Raw genomic sequence first — 14,027 nt, forward strand, 5'->3', positions numbered from 1 at the left:
TAGAGGTGGCGATGCGAAAAAAATCTGTAACGGTCCAATAGGGTGCCTTAGAGGGGAATCCTCGCATCTTTCGGCGGTATTGTCTTCCCTCTGGAACTGGCGAAGATGCCTTTCTCCCTACGGTAATTTCAAGCTAATATTGGCTTTTTGAATGGGACGCTCATCTGCTAGACCTTGGGACATCTATCTTATTGCAAGAAACGGGGGCTGCAGCCAGCGGTGGGGTTGGTGTGGTGTCGTCGTCAGCCGTCTGTCCCCACCTTTCCATATTTGATTAAGCAGCTGCTTAATCGAGAAATAGAACCATAACAACACTGTATAAACTATTTCATGTATTCAAGTACAACCAAGTTGGGTTGTCTCGACGCATCTGTGCATTCGTCGAGCACATGTAACGTGTCTTCACTCATAGCAACACTCACTCCAGGCTCCGGTTTGACTCCAAGACATGATTAACTGAGTCCAAATATGTTTGTAAATAGTGTACTTTAACCAATAAAGGCCAAGATACACATTTTTCACCCACTCAGCGAAGGAGCCGCGGAAGTAATTATGACCGGCGTTCACACTTCCCATTGCAGAAACGAGGCACAATCAACTAGGACCACTTGCTCCACCGAGAGTTTTAGACACCACGTCAGCACGTTAGGAGCAAAAGTACAATTTGCATGAACGAACGGCTATGAATGACTTCTTGAGGAAAGCATGAACCAATGAGTTCGGGATGTATCAAACTGCGGTGGTTTTGCACTGACTATCCTTCGCGGCATTCACTTCAGCACACGGATTTACCCTCGGATCATTATGCAGTGGTACTGCACCCACAAAGAGCTACGGGCTTTAACTACTTTACACAATATAACAGTAATTGACACTGTACTAGTCCGCTTTTTTAACCAGGAAAGGAGGGCCTTTCCTGCGTCTGTGTGTAGAGGGAGAGGATGTACATTTCTCGAGTGAAGAAAAGTGCATTCCTCAATGCAGTTCTGATCATCATTTCACTCTCTTGCAGAAAGAGCTTTCCTCTAGAAACGGCTCAGCAAAACGGGCGGCATCCGAACGATCTAGCCCAAAGAAGGGAACATCTCCGTGCTTCCCTCTGCGCCAGCTTCTACCTGCAGGAACGGGGCCAACGGTTGCCCAAGAACCCCGAATTCCGCAGGGAACTGTGCGGTACAAGCACTTCCGAACCACATGGCGGCGCTAAAGGAGCCATTTTATTCGGATCCATGAACCGAGAAACATTCCGAGAGGCAAGATTCACCTTTTCCGTTAGTTACTGGCGTGTCATGGAAACCTTTCCCCTCCCCACCAGTTCGCCATTACTAACGTTTGCTTGGCCTCTGTTGCAATTATCCATGGAAGCGAAGTCCTACCCTGCGTTCGTTTTACTCTTTCCAGAATATTGCCGACTCACGGGCAGAAGGTCGAGAAAAGAAGGCATCCAGGCTCATACTTGCGTGGAACCCCGGGTGCCTGAAGACCCTGCCCCAAAAAGTACCGGCTGTCTTGCAGGCTCATAGTGTTCGGGAAACTGTTCCTCTTCAAGTTTTTGGGGAGAAAGACAGCGCCTTGCAGGGGCGCAAAGTGTTGCTTCGGGGTGGCGTATACATGCAAGATCGCGTGGGAGCGAACGACTTGCAAGAAGAATCTACCAGGAACATAGTTAACGGACGCCATCTGGCTCTATGGCTCTTCGCCCGTGCTCTGGGCCTGCATGCCAGGCTAGGCTTGACGCTCACAGGCTGTATGGCCAACTGCCGGGATCGGCTTAGACTTAGGTTCTTACAAGGTCCATCCATGCGAGCAGCGTACTATGGAGCACTAAACACAGATGTATTGCGCATTAGCAACGTGAGCGCCCATTACTTATTTCCAGTGATGCAGATCTTTGACACGGCGTTTTAGTTTTTTTATTGTTTTAGTTTTTTTAGTAGCGTGTACACCGTGTTCCAACCCCATCAACTTGTGCCCCTGTGATGATTACACTCGCATTTGTCAGTAAATCGCACCCATTTCAGCACATATAAAGTTGTAGTTGGCTTGAGGACGCCAGAATTTGGAAACAGTGCATCGTCTTCTGTTGGTCCTGTCCACCTCTGACCTGCAGTCTCACCTGCCGCCCCCAGGATTTTTGCAGAGCATTAGGAAAGTTGCGGAATCCTTATGTGAAGGTTCCGACGAAGCAAAGGAGGCCCTCGGAAAGATAATCGCATCTGCTGTAACGTGTGTAGATGAAGTGTCTGTAGACCGCAAGGTCGATATTCAGAGGTTGAAACCCTCACAGTTGCGCTGGCAAGGATATCATGAGAAGAAATCAAATCACCAATACCAGAACAAAATGCCGAGCGAAATTTCAGCCTCTCCTCAGATTTTGCGGGCCCCTTCTGGCCTACTTGGAGACCCGTTCCAAATGAGACAATGGTACTTGCATTCATTCTTTGGAAACTTTACCGTAGGGGCGGACAAGGTCTGGCAGAAACTTGAAGCGGCCACGAGTAAGCAGCACACAACAGGGTTCTGAAACGTTTGGAATTCTCTGTCCAGCAGGGCTAGACACTCCATATTCGTGCACTTGGGGAAGTAGTGTATTCGCGCTCTATGAAAGGAGAGGAATATATGGGACTCCTAGGATTGTTCTCAAACAATGAACCCCAAATGGCTTGGATGACGGATTTGCCCACGTTTGCTTGCTGCAGAAGCAATTCCCGTGGTACTGGCTGTGTTGGACACTGGTTGCTACTTGCACCAAGACTTCATCGACGACTTCGACGTTGCTAGTAGCATATTCTGGGACAATCCTGGCGAGAAGGACTGCACAAATGGAGTTGATGATGATGAAAATGGTTATGTTGACGACTGCTTTGGTTGGGTAGGTAAATACTGGACCTCCCTGCTAAGACAGTAACGAAGGAAGCGTTAAATGACGAAAGCATGGTAGGGGTGGGTGCCTCGCTCTCCGTCGATAGCACCGGTATAGGTAGAGTCACAAGGGACTCATTGCGTAGGATTCCGCGATGATGTGCTGTGAGCTGCCACGGGGGTAACAAGCAAGGCTACAGATTTTTTCTCAGTGCACAGACAAACTAACTTAGACTCTGGAGCTAGTGCAAAATATGCAATCTATTCAACTATTGAAGCCTCCGTTTCTGTTTTGTATGCAATGGCCAAGAGGGAATGAAGGCATGCTCTGCGCAGATATTGCTTAGTTCTTTAATGGAATGGTATTGCCCTGCGTTTTCCCAGAATTTTGTAGAAGACAACGCTCACCCATTTACGGATGATTCGGGTCATGGAACGTTAGTTACCTCCGTAGCGGCTGCACGAGCACATGACGGCCGGGGAGGTCGCGGAGTCTTCTCAAATCCGACTGTAATGTGCCTGCGAGTGGGGAGCCGGAGGGGTGTTTGGACGTCTACAACTATTCCTGCTCTCGACTATGCTGTCAAGATGAAGGCTCGGGTTTCAAACCATTCGTACGGCGGCCCAGGGTAAACAAACGCCAACTAGTTAGTTTGCCATTTAACACTCCATATACAATGTGACTGATGCCGAATACACTGCACAGTCAAATCAAACCGGCAGCTGCATGACAAGGCATCAGCTAGGATTTCTCTGCGGCGGATGGCAGCACCATGCTATCTCTGTCGACGGTCGTTTTACGGAATTTTTCCAGGTTCGTCGCCGCGGAATACGAGGCCTTTGTGAGAGCTCTCAAACATGACCACCTGATAGTCACTGCAGCAGGGAACTCGGGCTGTAACATTGATGAACACGAAGGGTGCTAGTAGGTCACCAATTGTCACCTCGCGCTAAGCGTGAAATACAGGCCCAGAGGTAGCAACTTTGTCACTCGAAAACGTGGTTTTAGGGACGTTAAGGGGGTTAATCGCTGTCATTAGCATTTTTAGCAGAAAAGGAAACGTCCCTGGGGCAGTGTTTGCTGCTCTAACTTGTTTTAGTTTCACTCCTGGAGCGTTCCGACTACGAGGGCTGGTGAATGTCATGGCGAGCGATGTGGCTGGCTTCCGGGCTTCGTTTTCCAACTACGGAAGTGAGGGTGTTGACGTTGCTGCCCCTGGGACGTTAATATACGCTGGGACAAATTACCGAGCGAACTCAGGGAACCGACGCTGCACTTCTTGTAAGTGCACTCTGCCGTTTGGCCACTTTGTGCTTACAGGTTGGTGGCAGTCAGACGACTATAAGTCTGTAGCTTTTACAATTTCAATCAAAATCGTGGTGATGTTTGTTAGCTGACATTGTTCTGGCTGGAGCACCCTCTGCGCAGTAGTCAGCTGAATATTTTTGCCGCAATGCGTTGAACCACATCGCAACGTTTTCGCTGCTACAGGCTACACATACGTCGACGGAACTTCCTTCGCTGCTCCCATAGTTGCCGGAATGGCCGCCTCACTGTGGGCTTATTTCGAAGCATCCAGTCCTGTAGGCTGGCAGCAGTGTAACGAACCTGCAAGCAGAAAAGTGGAGCGAGCCATCATGTACTCTGTAACGGGATCCAAAGCTTTAGCTGGTGAGGCGGCAGCAGCAAAGGAGTGATATGCGCATTTTCTTTGCCGTAAGATATAAAGAGGGTATAGTATGCCATTCCAAGTTAATCTGAGCCGTCTTTACCCGGTGGTTCTCACCTACTCTCTGCAGGTGCCCTAGCAACGAATGGAGTAGTCAGCATGTGGCGCGCCATGAGCTACTTTGACACTGTGCCAGGCCCATTCACGCCAGAATACCCTACACCTGAGAGAGGGTACGACCCCAACTTTACTGGAGGGGAAAATCAGCGTGCTGCATCTGCCATCCTACCGCTGCTCTGGGGCTTGTGCACAACCGCCCTGTACGTTCTATGATGCCGTTAACGTGCTTATGCACGTTCGTTCACCCATCAAATCCATTAAGCATTCAGCTCGAACTAGAAAAAGCGTGTATGCAAATGTGGGTGAGTGCGCCTCAAGAGAAAGTAGTAAAACCGATTGGTTATAAATTGCGCAGAAGAGACCCCTCCCGCATAGTCAGTGTTTGCTCCATGAGCAATTTCGGGTCATTCCACTGCGCGCATCATCTTCACACTCTTGCCAATTGGAGAAAAGAGCAGAAAGTCGACCAGGCTTGCAAAATTCGAGACCGATTGGGACGCAGCCGAATGTGATGAAGCGTGCGCCCAAACTGTTCAACGCCACAATGCAAGAGATGGAAAAGGTGGCTGAGTTTGATAAGCCGTGGAATAATGACAGCTCGGGCCATTAATGAACGATGCGGCAGGCATGCAAGACCACTTGAGCGTTTGGACGTATTTCCAGCTTAAGCATTTGGAAGGCGCGCTGCTAATAGGAGAATGCCCCGAGCATACAAGGGCACTGCGCAGCCCCGTGCCACCCACAGTCAACACAAAAAGCATTTTGTCACTACATCGCACATGCGATAGTGCAGTTCAAGAAGACGACACAAAACCTCTTCACAAGAAGGTGATATAAGATGCCCACTGCCAAAACAAGCGATGTGAGTGTGGGACCAAAACAATGTGCCAGCCAATAGCCACCACCGCAGACTTGCGGCTCTGTACAATCCCATTAATAATAACGTACAAAGTGCATGCAAAAGCACTGCCGAAATGCCTCAACACCATCCTGAAGAGTAGCAAACTTGAGCCGGGGGGTGCACAAGTTGACATAATCCTCAGGGTTGCACACCCAGTTACATGCCTTCCCTCGCTCCCGTCACTCTCCCTCTCCTGTGAAGGGCGTGCTGCTGCTGGCGAAAGGAGACAGGAGCTCCAGCTGGCGCTTTGTCTGCTTCCGCCTGAAGTGAAAGGTAAGGAACGATTGACTCGGCTGCCGCACGCAGCGCCGCTGCTCCAGGAGGTGGCGCCCTCTCATCCAACCACTTCGCAAGCAACGGGTTGCTTCTCGCCTTCCGTAACAACTGGGCGAGGCGTTCCATTTCATCGCTGTAAGCAGCCGACGCCACAACTGTGGAAAGATTTGGGTCAGCCGAAATATTTGCAAGGACGGACTCCCGTTTGCTTTCGCCAATATGAGAAAAAGGGTACGATGATTCGGCGTCATGGGGCGTCGGCCCACCTGCATCGGCTCCCGCTACACGCGCTGTTGTAGCGCTTCGCCTGTTGCGTGCCCGGCAGGCACTGCCGGCGAGTCGTGAATTAGGGGTGGGTGTCTCACTCGGCATAGCTCCTTTCAGGCCCCTTTTTGATGAACCGCCATTGAGAGTAACGTCGGCTGCAGGTGGTGAAATATCAGGAGCTGGGGTGCTTCCACTTTTCAATCCGTTTACCTCTTGGTTCCGTCTATCCCTGAGTTTCTTTGCTACAGCGGCAGCCAACGTATGAGCCCCGTCTTCCCCGTACTTGACAACAGAGAAGCAACGACGGTGCCACCGGCCGCCTGTCCCCAGCCCCTCCCTCCACTTGCAAACCCATCGCTGCTGCGTCCTTTCATATTGTAGAGACACCACACGGGCCATCGGTGTCTCGGACAGCATAGGGTCGCCATCTTCCAGTTCTCGCAGAGCTGCAGCAGCAGCAGTGCTGCTAGCGGTTGCTGCATCGCATAAATCTTTGGTATTCAGCGAGCCCCCAAGGGATCCTGAAGACCGCGATGGAGCAGAAGGGGAAGGAAGCGTTGCGGGGCTCTGCTCGCGCTGATTGCCGCTGCCGCTGCCTCTTGAACAGAGCTCTTCCGCGCTGATTCGGGAAAGGGTTTGGCTGCTCAGGTGACCACTGACGGGACAGCCATCAGTTGGTCTCTCTTCGGAAGGACTGTCCAGGCCCTCACCAGCCGGTGTTCGCAAGGGCACAGTCTCAGCTATCCGTAGTAGCTTGTTCGTTGTCTCCTGGTCGCTAACTGCACTCACTAACAGTTTCCCTAATGTCTTTATTGTTACGTCGCCTGCACCGGGAAGTCTTCTGCAGCACCAAGCATCAGAGCATAAATTCCCCAGAGCTATCTTCATACCGCAAAAATATGCAAATGTACAAAGGGCGATGAAGAGAAACAGGGAAACTAGATGTGGGGAAGAAACTAGGCCAGGCAGCTATCGCTAACCGAAAAATGCTTAGAGCTAAATGAAGCTGCTCGCGACGCCTGTTGTAGACGCTACGGCGGTCCACTTCGAGGGCTTCCAAGACGACACGTTGAAAAACCGGAACCTGAGCGGCAAACACAGATGTACCGGCCAATCGCTGTTACGTAAAGAGCTCCAGGCTGCTTATATTACCAGCAGACACCGACCTTGCAACAGGCGAGATATGCAAATGGGGGACAATGATAAAGAGAATGTATGAAAAAAAAGGGACTGGGAGCGGCAATGGTAGCTTGCTACAATCAACACAACTAGTGACCCTCGTAAGGGCCGGTAAGTGCACCGACTTGGAGACATTCGAAAACGATTACGAAATGGGCTGCCGTAGATATCGCATCGCATCTTCCACAGGCTCTCTGCGAAGAAAAGGAGAAGACACACAAACAGTAGTCTCCCAATGCTGTCTGGCATCCCCCTTGTGGCTCTTTTGTAGGCTGATCCGCTGCCTTTTTCGCACAATTTCGGCACCAAGGACACAAGCAGCGTATGACGGAGCAAGCAGAACAGAAATTTACCCAGTGCTCATCAAGTGGATCTTCTCCCTCGGCAGGCATCCCTAGCTGCGCTTCTGTCGCTTTTGCCTCAGTTTGCGATGCCTCCAATGCTTCAATATCATCCCTACTGGCGGTGTCAGGAACGGCTGGCGGCGCGGGCAAACAACCTCTCTTGGCTGCAGCAGCAAATGCTACATTTGTCAGCTGCTGCAAAAGCCCCACACACTTGATGACAAGCGTGGACTGCTCACGTAGCTGCTGCAGCGCCAGCTTTCTCTGCTTCTGCAGCCATATCGAATGGTCTAGCTTGATACGCTGTGCACTGGGCAACAGCCGCAGCAGCCGCAACACGCACTCGTGCTGCTGCATCTGCGCATCAAGAGCAGCAGGATCTGTTGCCTCCCCTCCCAACAAAGAAGCATCGGATGGCACCAAGGAGTCCCACTCTCCCAAACGGGAACTTGCATTGCCTGCCCTTCGCCCAGGAGGGACTGACAATTGCAACGAGCCGTCTGGGCCCAAAGACACCACGCTTTCTGTTGTCGGTGGCTGTGCCCACGCCTCATCTTCGATTTGCGACTTCTTTGCACTGCAGTCTGAGTCAAACTGCTTCAAGAATGCATCAACATCAGGAATGTCCCTTTCAGGAGAACCCAACCCACTTTCAACAGAAGCAACAGGGTTTGCAGCGGCTTCCTCTTGCTGCTGTAGCAAGAGCAGCCCTAGCAAATCCTCGTCGTCAAGTTCTGCAAGCGCTGCATCTTTCTGCTGCTGCTGGCTGTTGTCATCCACGGGTTCTGCTGCTGCTTCCTGCTGGAGGCACTGCCTGTATGCCTCCTTCAGACTCTGCAGCAGCAGCAGCTCCTGCTGCTCCTGCTGTGTAAGCAACAGCTTGAGATGAGAGCAGATGCGCCTCAGAGCATTCGAGGCCAACGCCTCTGCGTCCCCGTGTCTAGGCAGACACCTCAGTTGCAGCTTGCCGCACACCTTAACCACCCAACGGCTAATGCAGCGGCAGCGCTGTCTCCCTTTAGAGCCCTGTCGCCTCTCCAGTTGTGCAGTTACGTCGTTAAGTGTCATGTCATCCCCTTGCTGCCGCGCTATGATGTAGCAGCAGGCGCCCACAAGCTTCTCAAGTTCCTGAGGGTCCCGCACTTGCCGGCTGCTGCACGAGAAGAACCGGTGCAACAGTTGCAGCACACCAGGACGACGCGCTCCCCTAAACCTTGACACTATTTGTGAGGCCAGATCAAGCGTCCTCTTATGCTGCAGTTCCCTTCTTTGTCTCTCCTTCATTGGATCGGCTGCATTGCTAGTAGTCCGCTTGGGCCCCAGCTCCCCTTTGGCGACAAGCAAAGACTCCGTAGGGTGCCCCATAAGAGATTCCAGATGCTCTGTGTGGTCATGCATATGACTGTTTGAGGCCTCATGAAAGTCCGTGTTCGTCTCAATGGGCAGTTCAAACAGACCGAGGTCCCTACTGTGGTTTGTAGAGCCGGAGTCCCACTCAACAGCCAGGTTACTTTGGGGTTTGCTGGCCCTGACAAGTCTATCCAGAGCGCGGTTGCAGGCTTCCCAATCAAGCACCTCGCTCGCAGCAGACTGCGGGGCTTCCTCATACTGACTGGGTTGCGGTGGCCCGTCTGGCAGCAAAGCCCCTGCAGTTGGGATGGCCTGCGACAGCTGCTCCAGAAGCCGCCACCTGTCTTCCTCACCATTAGCAGCTCTTCCCGACGAATCAGAAGCATCCTTTTCGGCAGAAGCACTCGTGGAAGCAAAGCTATCCTCTACAGGGCCCCGCAAGCGCTTGGTAGCGTCACCGTCACCGGGCGGAACCCCGCCGGGCCTGAAGCCTTTCCGGGCACGCTTAGCAGCTCCTAGGCCTGCAGCCTCATCACCTAAAAACTCTCGAGTGAGGCAGTAACTGCGAGTTGCCTCGATCGAGGCTGGAGCCGAGGGCTCCAAACAGCTGCCTTTGTGCATGTGTCTGCCGCTGTGCTTTCGGCGATAGCTGACTCGTTTGCAACTGATCCTGCTGATGCGTATCTCTCTGTTTCCCCAGATGCATTAAAAAGGCAGCTCGTGGACTCAGGAGAGAAAGGAACCACCGACACACGTGAGGAATGACTGAAATGCAACAACTGCTGATGGGGCCACAGTTGACTCTGCATGCGCGAAAACAGCAGGTAGATTGCCCACGGCACCGGGGGGACACAAGAACCAAACGAACCTTACAGGCTATGCAGAGCGCAACTGTGCAACTCACAATTCTAACCCCTCACTCAACTAGCAGTCGCTGCAGCCGACGGTGCCGTTCGACTAGATGAATGCTCCGTATGGCGGGGCTGCTCTTGAGCCCTTGATATCAGCCCCTTCTGTAAAGGTCAGACGAGGAAGAATCGCGATGCGCAGAAGAGGTTCCGATAAGTAAGTGGGAAAAGAGAGGGAGAAGCGGAAGAAAGAAGCCAACAGGACTCCGCTACACCGCCTCACACGCCGCCGCGGGGTGGCTTGCCTGCAGGTGTCCACATGTGGACGGGCCGACCCGTCGTATCTCGAAAGAAAGTTAAAAACTGCAAAAAGATAACAGGGCACACGATGGAATTAGCCCCTTGAGAACACGGGGCCCCTTAAATGGTGGCGCAACTGCTGCAAGGCAGCCGGACGGGGGGAGGTCACCGCTTGTGCATCAAGAGGCTTTAGGCCCTTGGCCCATCGACTCCCTTCTTTCTTCAGAACAAAAATAAAGAAAAAGAAAGCATAAGATTGAATAAGGAGAAGAGACGATCCAGGGGGAACAGAGATGCGGGGAGAGTATGTCGCGCTGCCCTGGGGCGGCCGCCTCACGGCTTTGTTGTTGAAGAGGGTACGTTTATGCTTCTATGGGGAGGGAATGGAACAAGGATAGGAGGAACAGGAGATTTTCCCCAGGAAAGTAGGTATCGTGACAACTACGCTAGCAGGTTGTCTTGTCACCCCGCTCGTGTCCTTGGCACGGCCAGGTGAGAGAGCCTCCTGCCGTGTGTTTGGTTGGGGCAACAAATCGCAAGAAAGATGGCCGGCCCGGCCCTCCGTTAACCTGCATGGATGGCAATAAACGCGCGAGCTTGTTTGTAGGGCTCGATCAAGTATTTCAGCCCAGGCAACTGAAGGCTAAGCCGCTCACAGCAGCAACGCTGCGGCTGCTGCAGGGGGGGACCTTCACTTGCTACTCCGCGCACAGCTGGCCCAAGGCCTTTATCTCTTCCCTTTCTTTTCCTTTCCTCCCCAAAAGCTGAATAACTTTATGGAATCACAATTTTAGAGCCAATGGGAAGAAAAAAGGGAAGCAAAAGAAAACGGATCTGGAGAAGCGCCTACACTCTCTGCCGGGTCACAATTGAGAGGGGACCCCCCCCGAAAGGGGGGGCCCAGTTTGAGGCACGACGCAGTGAACAACGCAGCATTTCCTCTGCCTATGTTTTTCACAAATCTGTGTATGTTTACCAAACTTTCTTGCGGAGAATCCCCATCAAATAGTACTCGGCTGTCGAGAGGGGTACGCAGGTCTGTGCTGCTCATTTAGGGGACCCCGACAATTCAGCATGCCATTGCTGTTGTCCATCACACAAATATTCTAAAACGAATTGGGCGTGTCCGCTAAGTCAAAATTTGACGTATAAACATTCGATGGCACAGTTTCTAGAGGCAGGTCGGGGCCACATAGCTGCCCTGGGAATTTGGCACGCCAATGTGTGGCGAGGTAAGGAAGATGGGAGCAGGGAATAAACCAACGCATTTAAGTTTGTTCACCACGAAGTCCCTGTTCAGAGGCATATGGACAAGAATTGCCCCTGGGAAGACAGGGAAGTAGAATTTTCAACGGGACTACGAACAAAGATGACAATTCTGTCTCTGCGTAAGAAAGGTTTCGAACATGAGACGGCCTCCTGAATTCTCTATTCACTCCCTTTTGATATAGCTGCAATTACTCGTGCTTTCGTGCACCGCATTCAACACTTCCCAAGCCCGACCAAATCGGGTCTTGGACCTAGCTTCTTTTGGTGTTCACTGGATGGACACAACCAGTCGGCGATCCCGCAGTGTGCCTCCCTGCCGAATATACTTAGGCGCTAGTTTTTACTAGAAAAACTCACATTTTGAGCCTCCACCTTGAAGTGGGGTGCCCTAGCGATTACTAGCAAAATACTTAATTGCGCCTTAGTTCTCTTCTTCTACCCAGGAGCGTTGTTCCGTGTAGGCAGACTTCAGCTCTCCCTCTTTTTAAATTTTTTCGTGCAAGATCCCACCTAATCTTAACTTATCCGTTCAGGCAGTTGACGGGCAAGGCACCTTCAGTCACAGCAGCCACCTATCTATTGTTCAGTGCAATCCGGGACATATCGGCTAATCCAAAGAATATTTCATCTGCGCAGAGATGCCATATTCCCAGATCCATTCTGTTCTACGGGGAACCTCTGGTGCCCGTTTATATTCCATTTGAATTTTAGGCGTCGGGAGCTGTGCCGGGTCGGCGTCTTTCGTCCACGGCGACTCCCCTTCAGGTATCAGACACTAGATGCACCCATTATTTTAGAATGTATCATACTCTTTGTAGCTTCAGACTCAGGCGCATGCCTTCATACCATGTTGAGCTGCATGTAGGGCTTAGCGGTCTGGCGTCGGCAGGGTTTCTGTAGGCTGGTGAGTAACGTTGTTGGATGTTTTGATATACATGTGCGCGTTGTTTCTGAGAGACAAAAAAGTTTCTGCCAGTTGGCTAGGGTGCCAGCGCATGTATCGGAAAAGGTGTGGGGATGCTGAAGTTACCGTTCGGCGCGGTTTGGAGAGACAGACGTTACAACGGTCAGATCACTTCGCCAACGTTAGCAGTCTTCACCGCTGTGCTCAGGACACCTGGAAACGGAAACAGGGGTAAATATTCTTCTGGAAACATTTGCTCTAAGCATGTGACTGTACATCTGCTCATCGGAGTCCTAGGCTAACGATGAGGCATCGCATTACTTTGTTCCAGCACCGCCATGCCCGAACGAATAGGCTAGGCAGACTGTTTTCGGTGATTTTGTGCATATATCGCCAAAGGAAAGCAATGTAAGAAGAATTCTTCTCCATGTTGAAACGTGCTGCCACTTGGTGATCGTGGTCGGGGGAGCATTCCACGTATATATACTTGCCGCGGGTTTTCGGCCCTTCCTTCACGATAAGACCTAATTTACCACAAATTTACAGTCCGACATTTTGGGCCGATTCTGTAATCACTAATTGCTCCTTCATAAACCATGCCATCCCTGTGGGTAATCACTGCTATTTCAATATCAACACTAGCGTTTGGTCGTTAGATCCTGTTATAGTGGTATAACCTTGTCTAGCGTATCAAGGACCTACACAACGATAGTTTCGGTCCTCAGCCCTCGAGATGCAAGCACAGAAACATTGTGTCGAAAGGCGATTTGATGATACTGCGTCAGCGGACTGTGATCTAAAGGTGGTCTGCGTTGTGGGACCCTGGGCCGGGATGCTAAACTCCAGTGCTCGCCGTCATTCTAAAAGGCTGGTGAATTCGAAGTCGACAAGGCAAACAATGTGGTGCAGGTCGAATCAAGAAGCCGTTAGTAAATGGTATAATCGGGTCCAATCATAGCAACAAGAGAGTTTGCCCAACAAAACGTCGAGCAGCTAGCCGAAATACGGAGCAGTCATTGCTCAAAACCCTTCTTGCGCAATCGCAAGAGCACAAAGGTACAGTGCAAAATGCAGTGGCCACACCGCTTAGGAATACATTCGAAATCATGCACCGAATGTTAAGGTCCCACAGAGGAGAGGCAAGGGCCAGATGCAGAAATATTGATGTACAATGCAGGGCATGTCATCCTTACTGCATTCCACCCACAGCCTGGTGAGACGTGGTCCCGAGGGCTCTATAGCGAAACAGAATTGGCGAATGTGAGGTACTAGAGCGAAAAAGCATTAGCAAGCCTTTAGAAGTGCTTCTCCAGCCTACTTTAAAGCCACGCAAGCTCCTCTCACCACTGATACCAAAAATGCAGCGGAGCATGCTTCCTGCCTGACAAGCGCCACACATTCAACTACCTGAATCGTCTCACTTTCGTGCATGCCAAACGCCTGGAGGCTTCGACGGATGCAACATTGCTAAGAAAAAACAACGCGGCATGCCCAGCCGCACTAGCAGCCTCCTCCTTCTGGTTGATGACAGCAGGGTCTACCAAATAAATACCGCGTTCAGCCTGGGGTCCGACATACAAAATGGACTTACGGAATCGACAGACACCTTATCCGCCATCCAGATAGCCAACCATTCCCACGTAGATCCTGGGCGCAGCAGCCAAGTTACCAAGTCAGCGACACACGAGCCTGCAACAACCTCGCCAGGACCCAGAAGACGAAAAAAAAAGAGACCAC

At 51.5% G+C, this 14,027-nt stretch overlaps 2 protein-coding genes across 2 annotated transcripts; one reads left to right on the forward strand and one right to left on the reverse strand.

Annotated features, from left to right (window-relative positions):
- Window positions 1–2,341: 2,341 nt before the first annotated feature.
- On the forward strand, window positions 2,342–4,560 carry EMWEY_00023080 (subtilase family serine protease, putative; the record flags this gene model as incomplete). Its single annotated transcript, XM_013480753.1, has 6 exons — window positions 2,342–2,498; window positions 2,700–2,872; window positions 3,247–3,491; window positions 3,677–3,781; window positions 3,915–4,054; window positions 4,355–4,560. 6 exons carry the CDS (start codon window positions 2,342–2,344, stop codon window positions 4,558–4,560), a joined length of 1,026 nt encoding a protein of 341 aa, XP_013336207.1.
- A 1,149-nt stretch (window positions 4,561–5,709) lies between these two features.
- EMWEY_00023090 (hypothetical protein, conserved) lies at window positions 5,710–9,590 on the reverse strand (the record flags this gene model as incomplete). The annotated part of the gene is made up of 4 exons (XM_013480754.1): window positions 5,710–6,937; window positions 7,077–7,180; window positions 7,401–7,469; window positions 7,629–9,590. The coding sequence occupies 4 exons, from the start codon at window positions 9,588–9,590 to the stop codon at window positions 5,710–5,712; spliced, it is 3,363 nt and encodes a 1,120-aa protein (XP_013336208.1).
- Between the last annotated feature and the right edge of the window lie 4,437 nt (window positions 9,591–14,027).

The sequence above is a fragment of the Eimeria maxima genome, genomic scaffold (assembly GCF_000499605.1).
Source record: "Eimeria maxima Weybridge genomic scaffold, Emw_scaff229, whole genome shotgun sequence".
In the NCBI taxonomy this organism is placed as follows: domain Eukaryota; phylum Apicomplexa; class Conoidasida; order Eucoccidiorida; family Eimeriidae; genus Eimeria; species Eimeria maxima.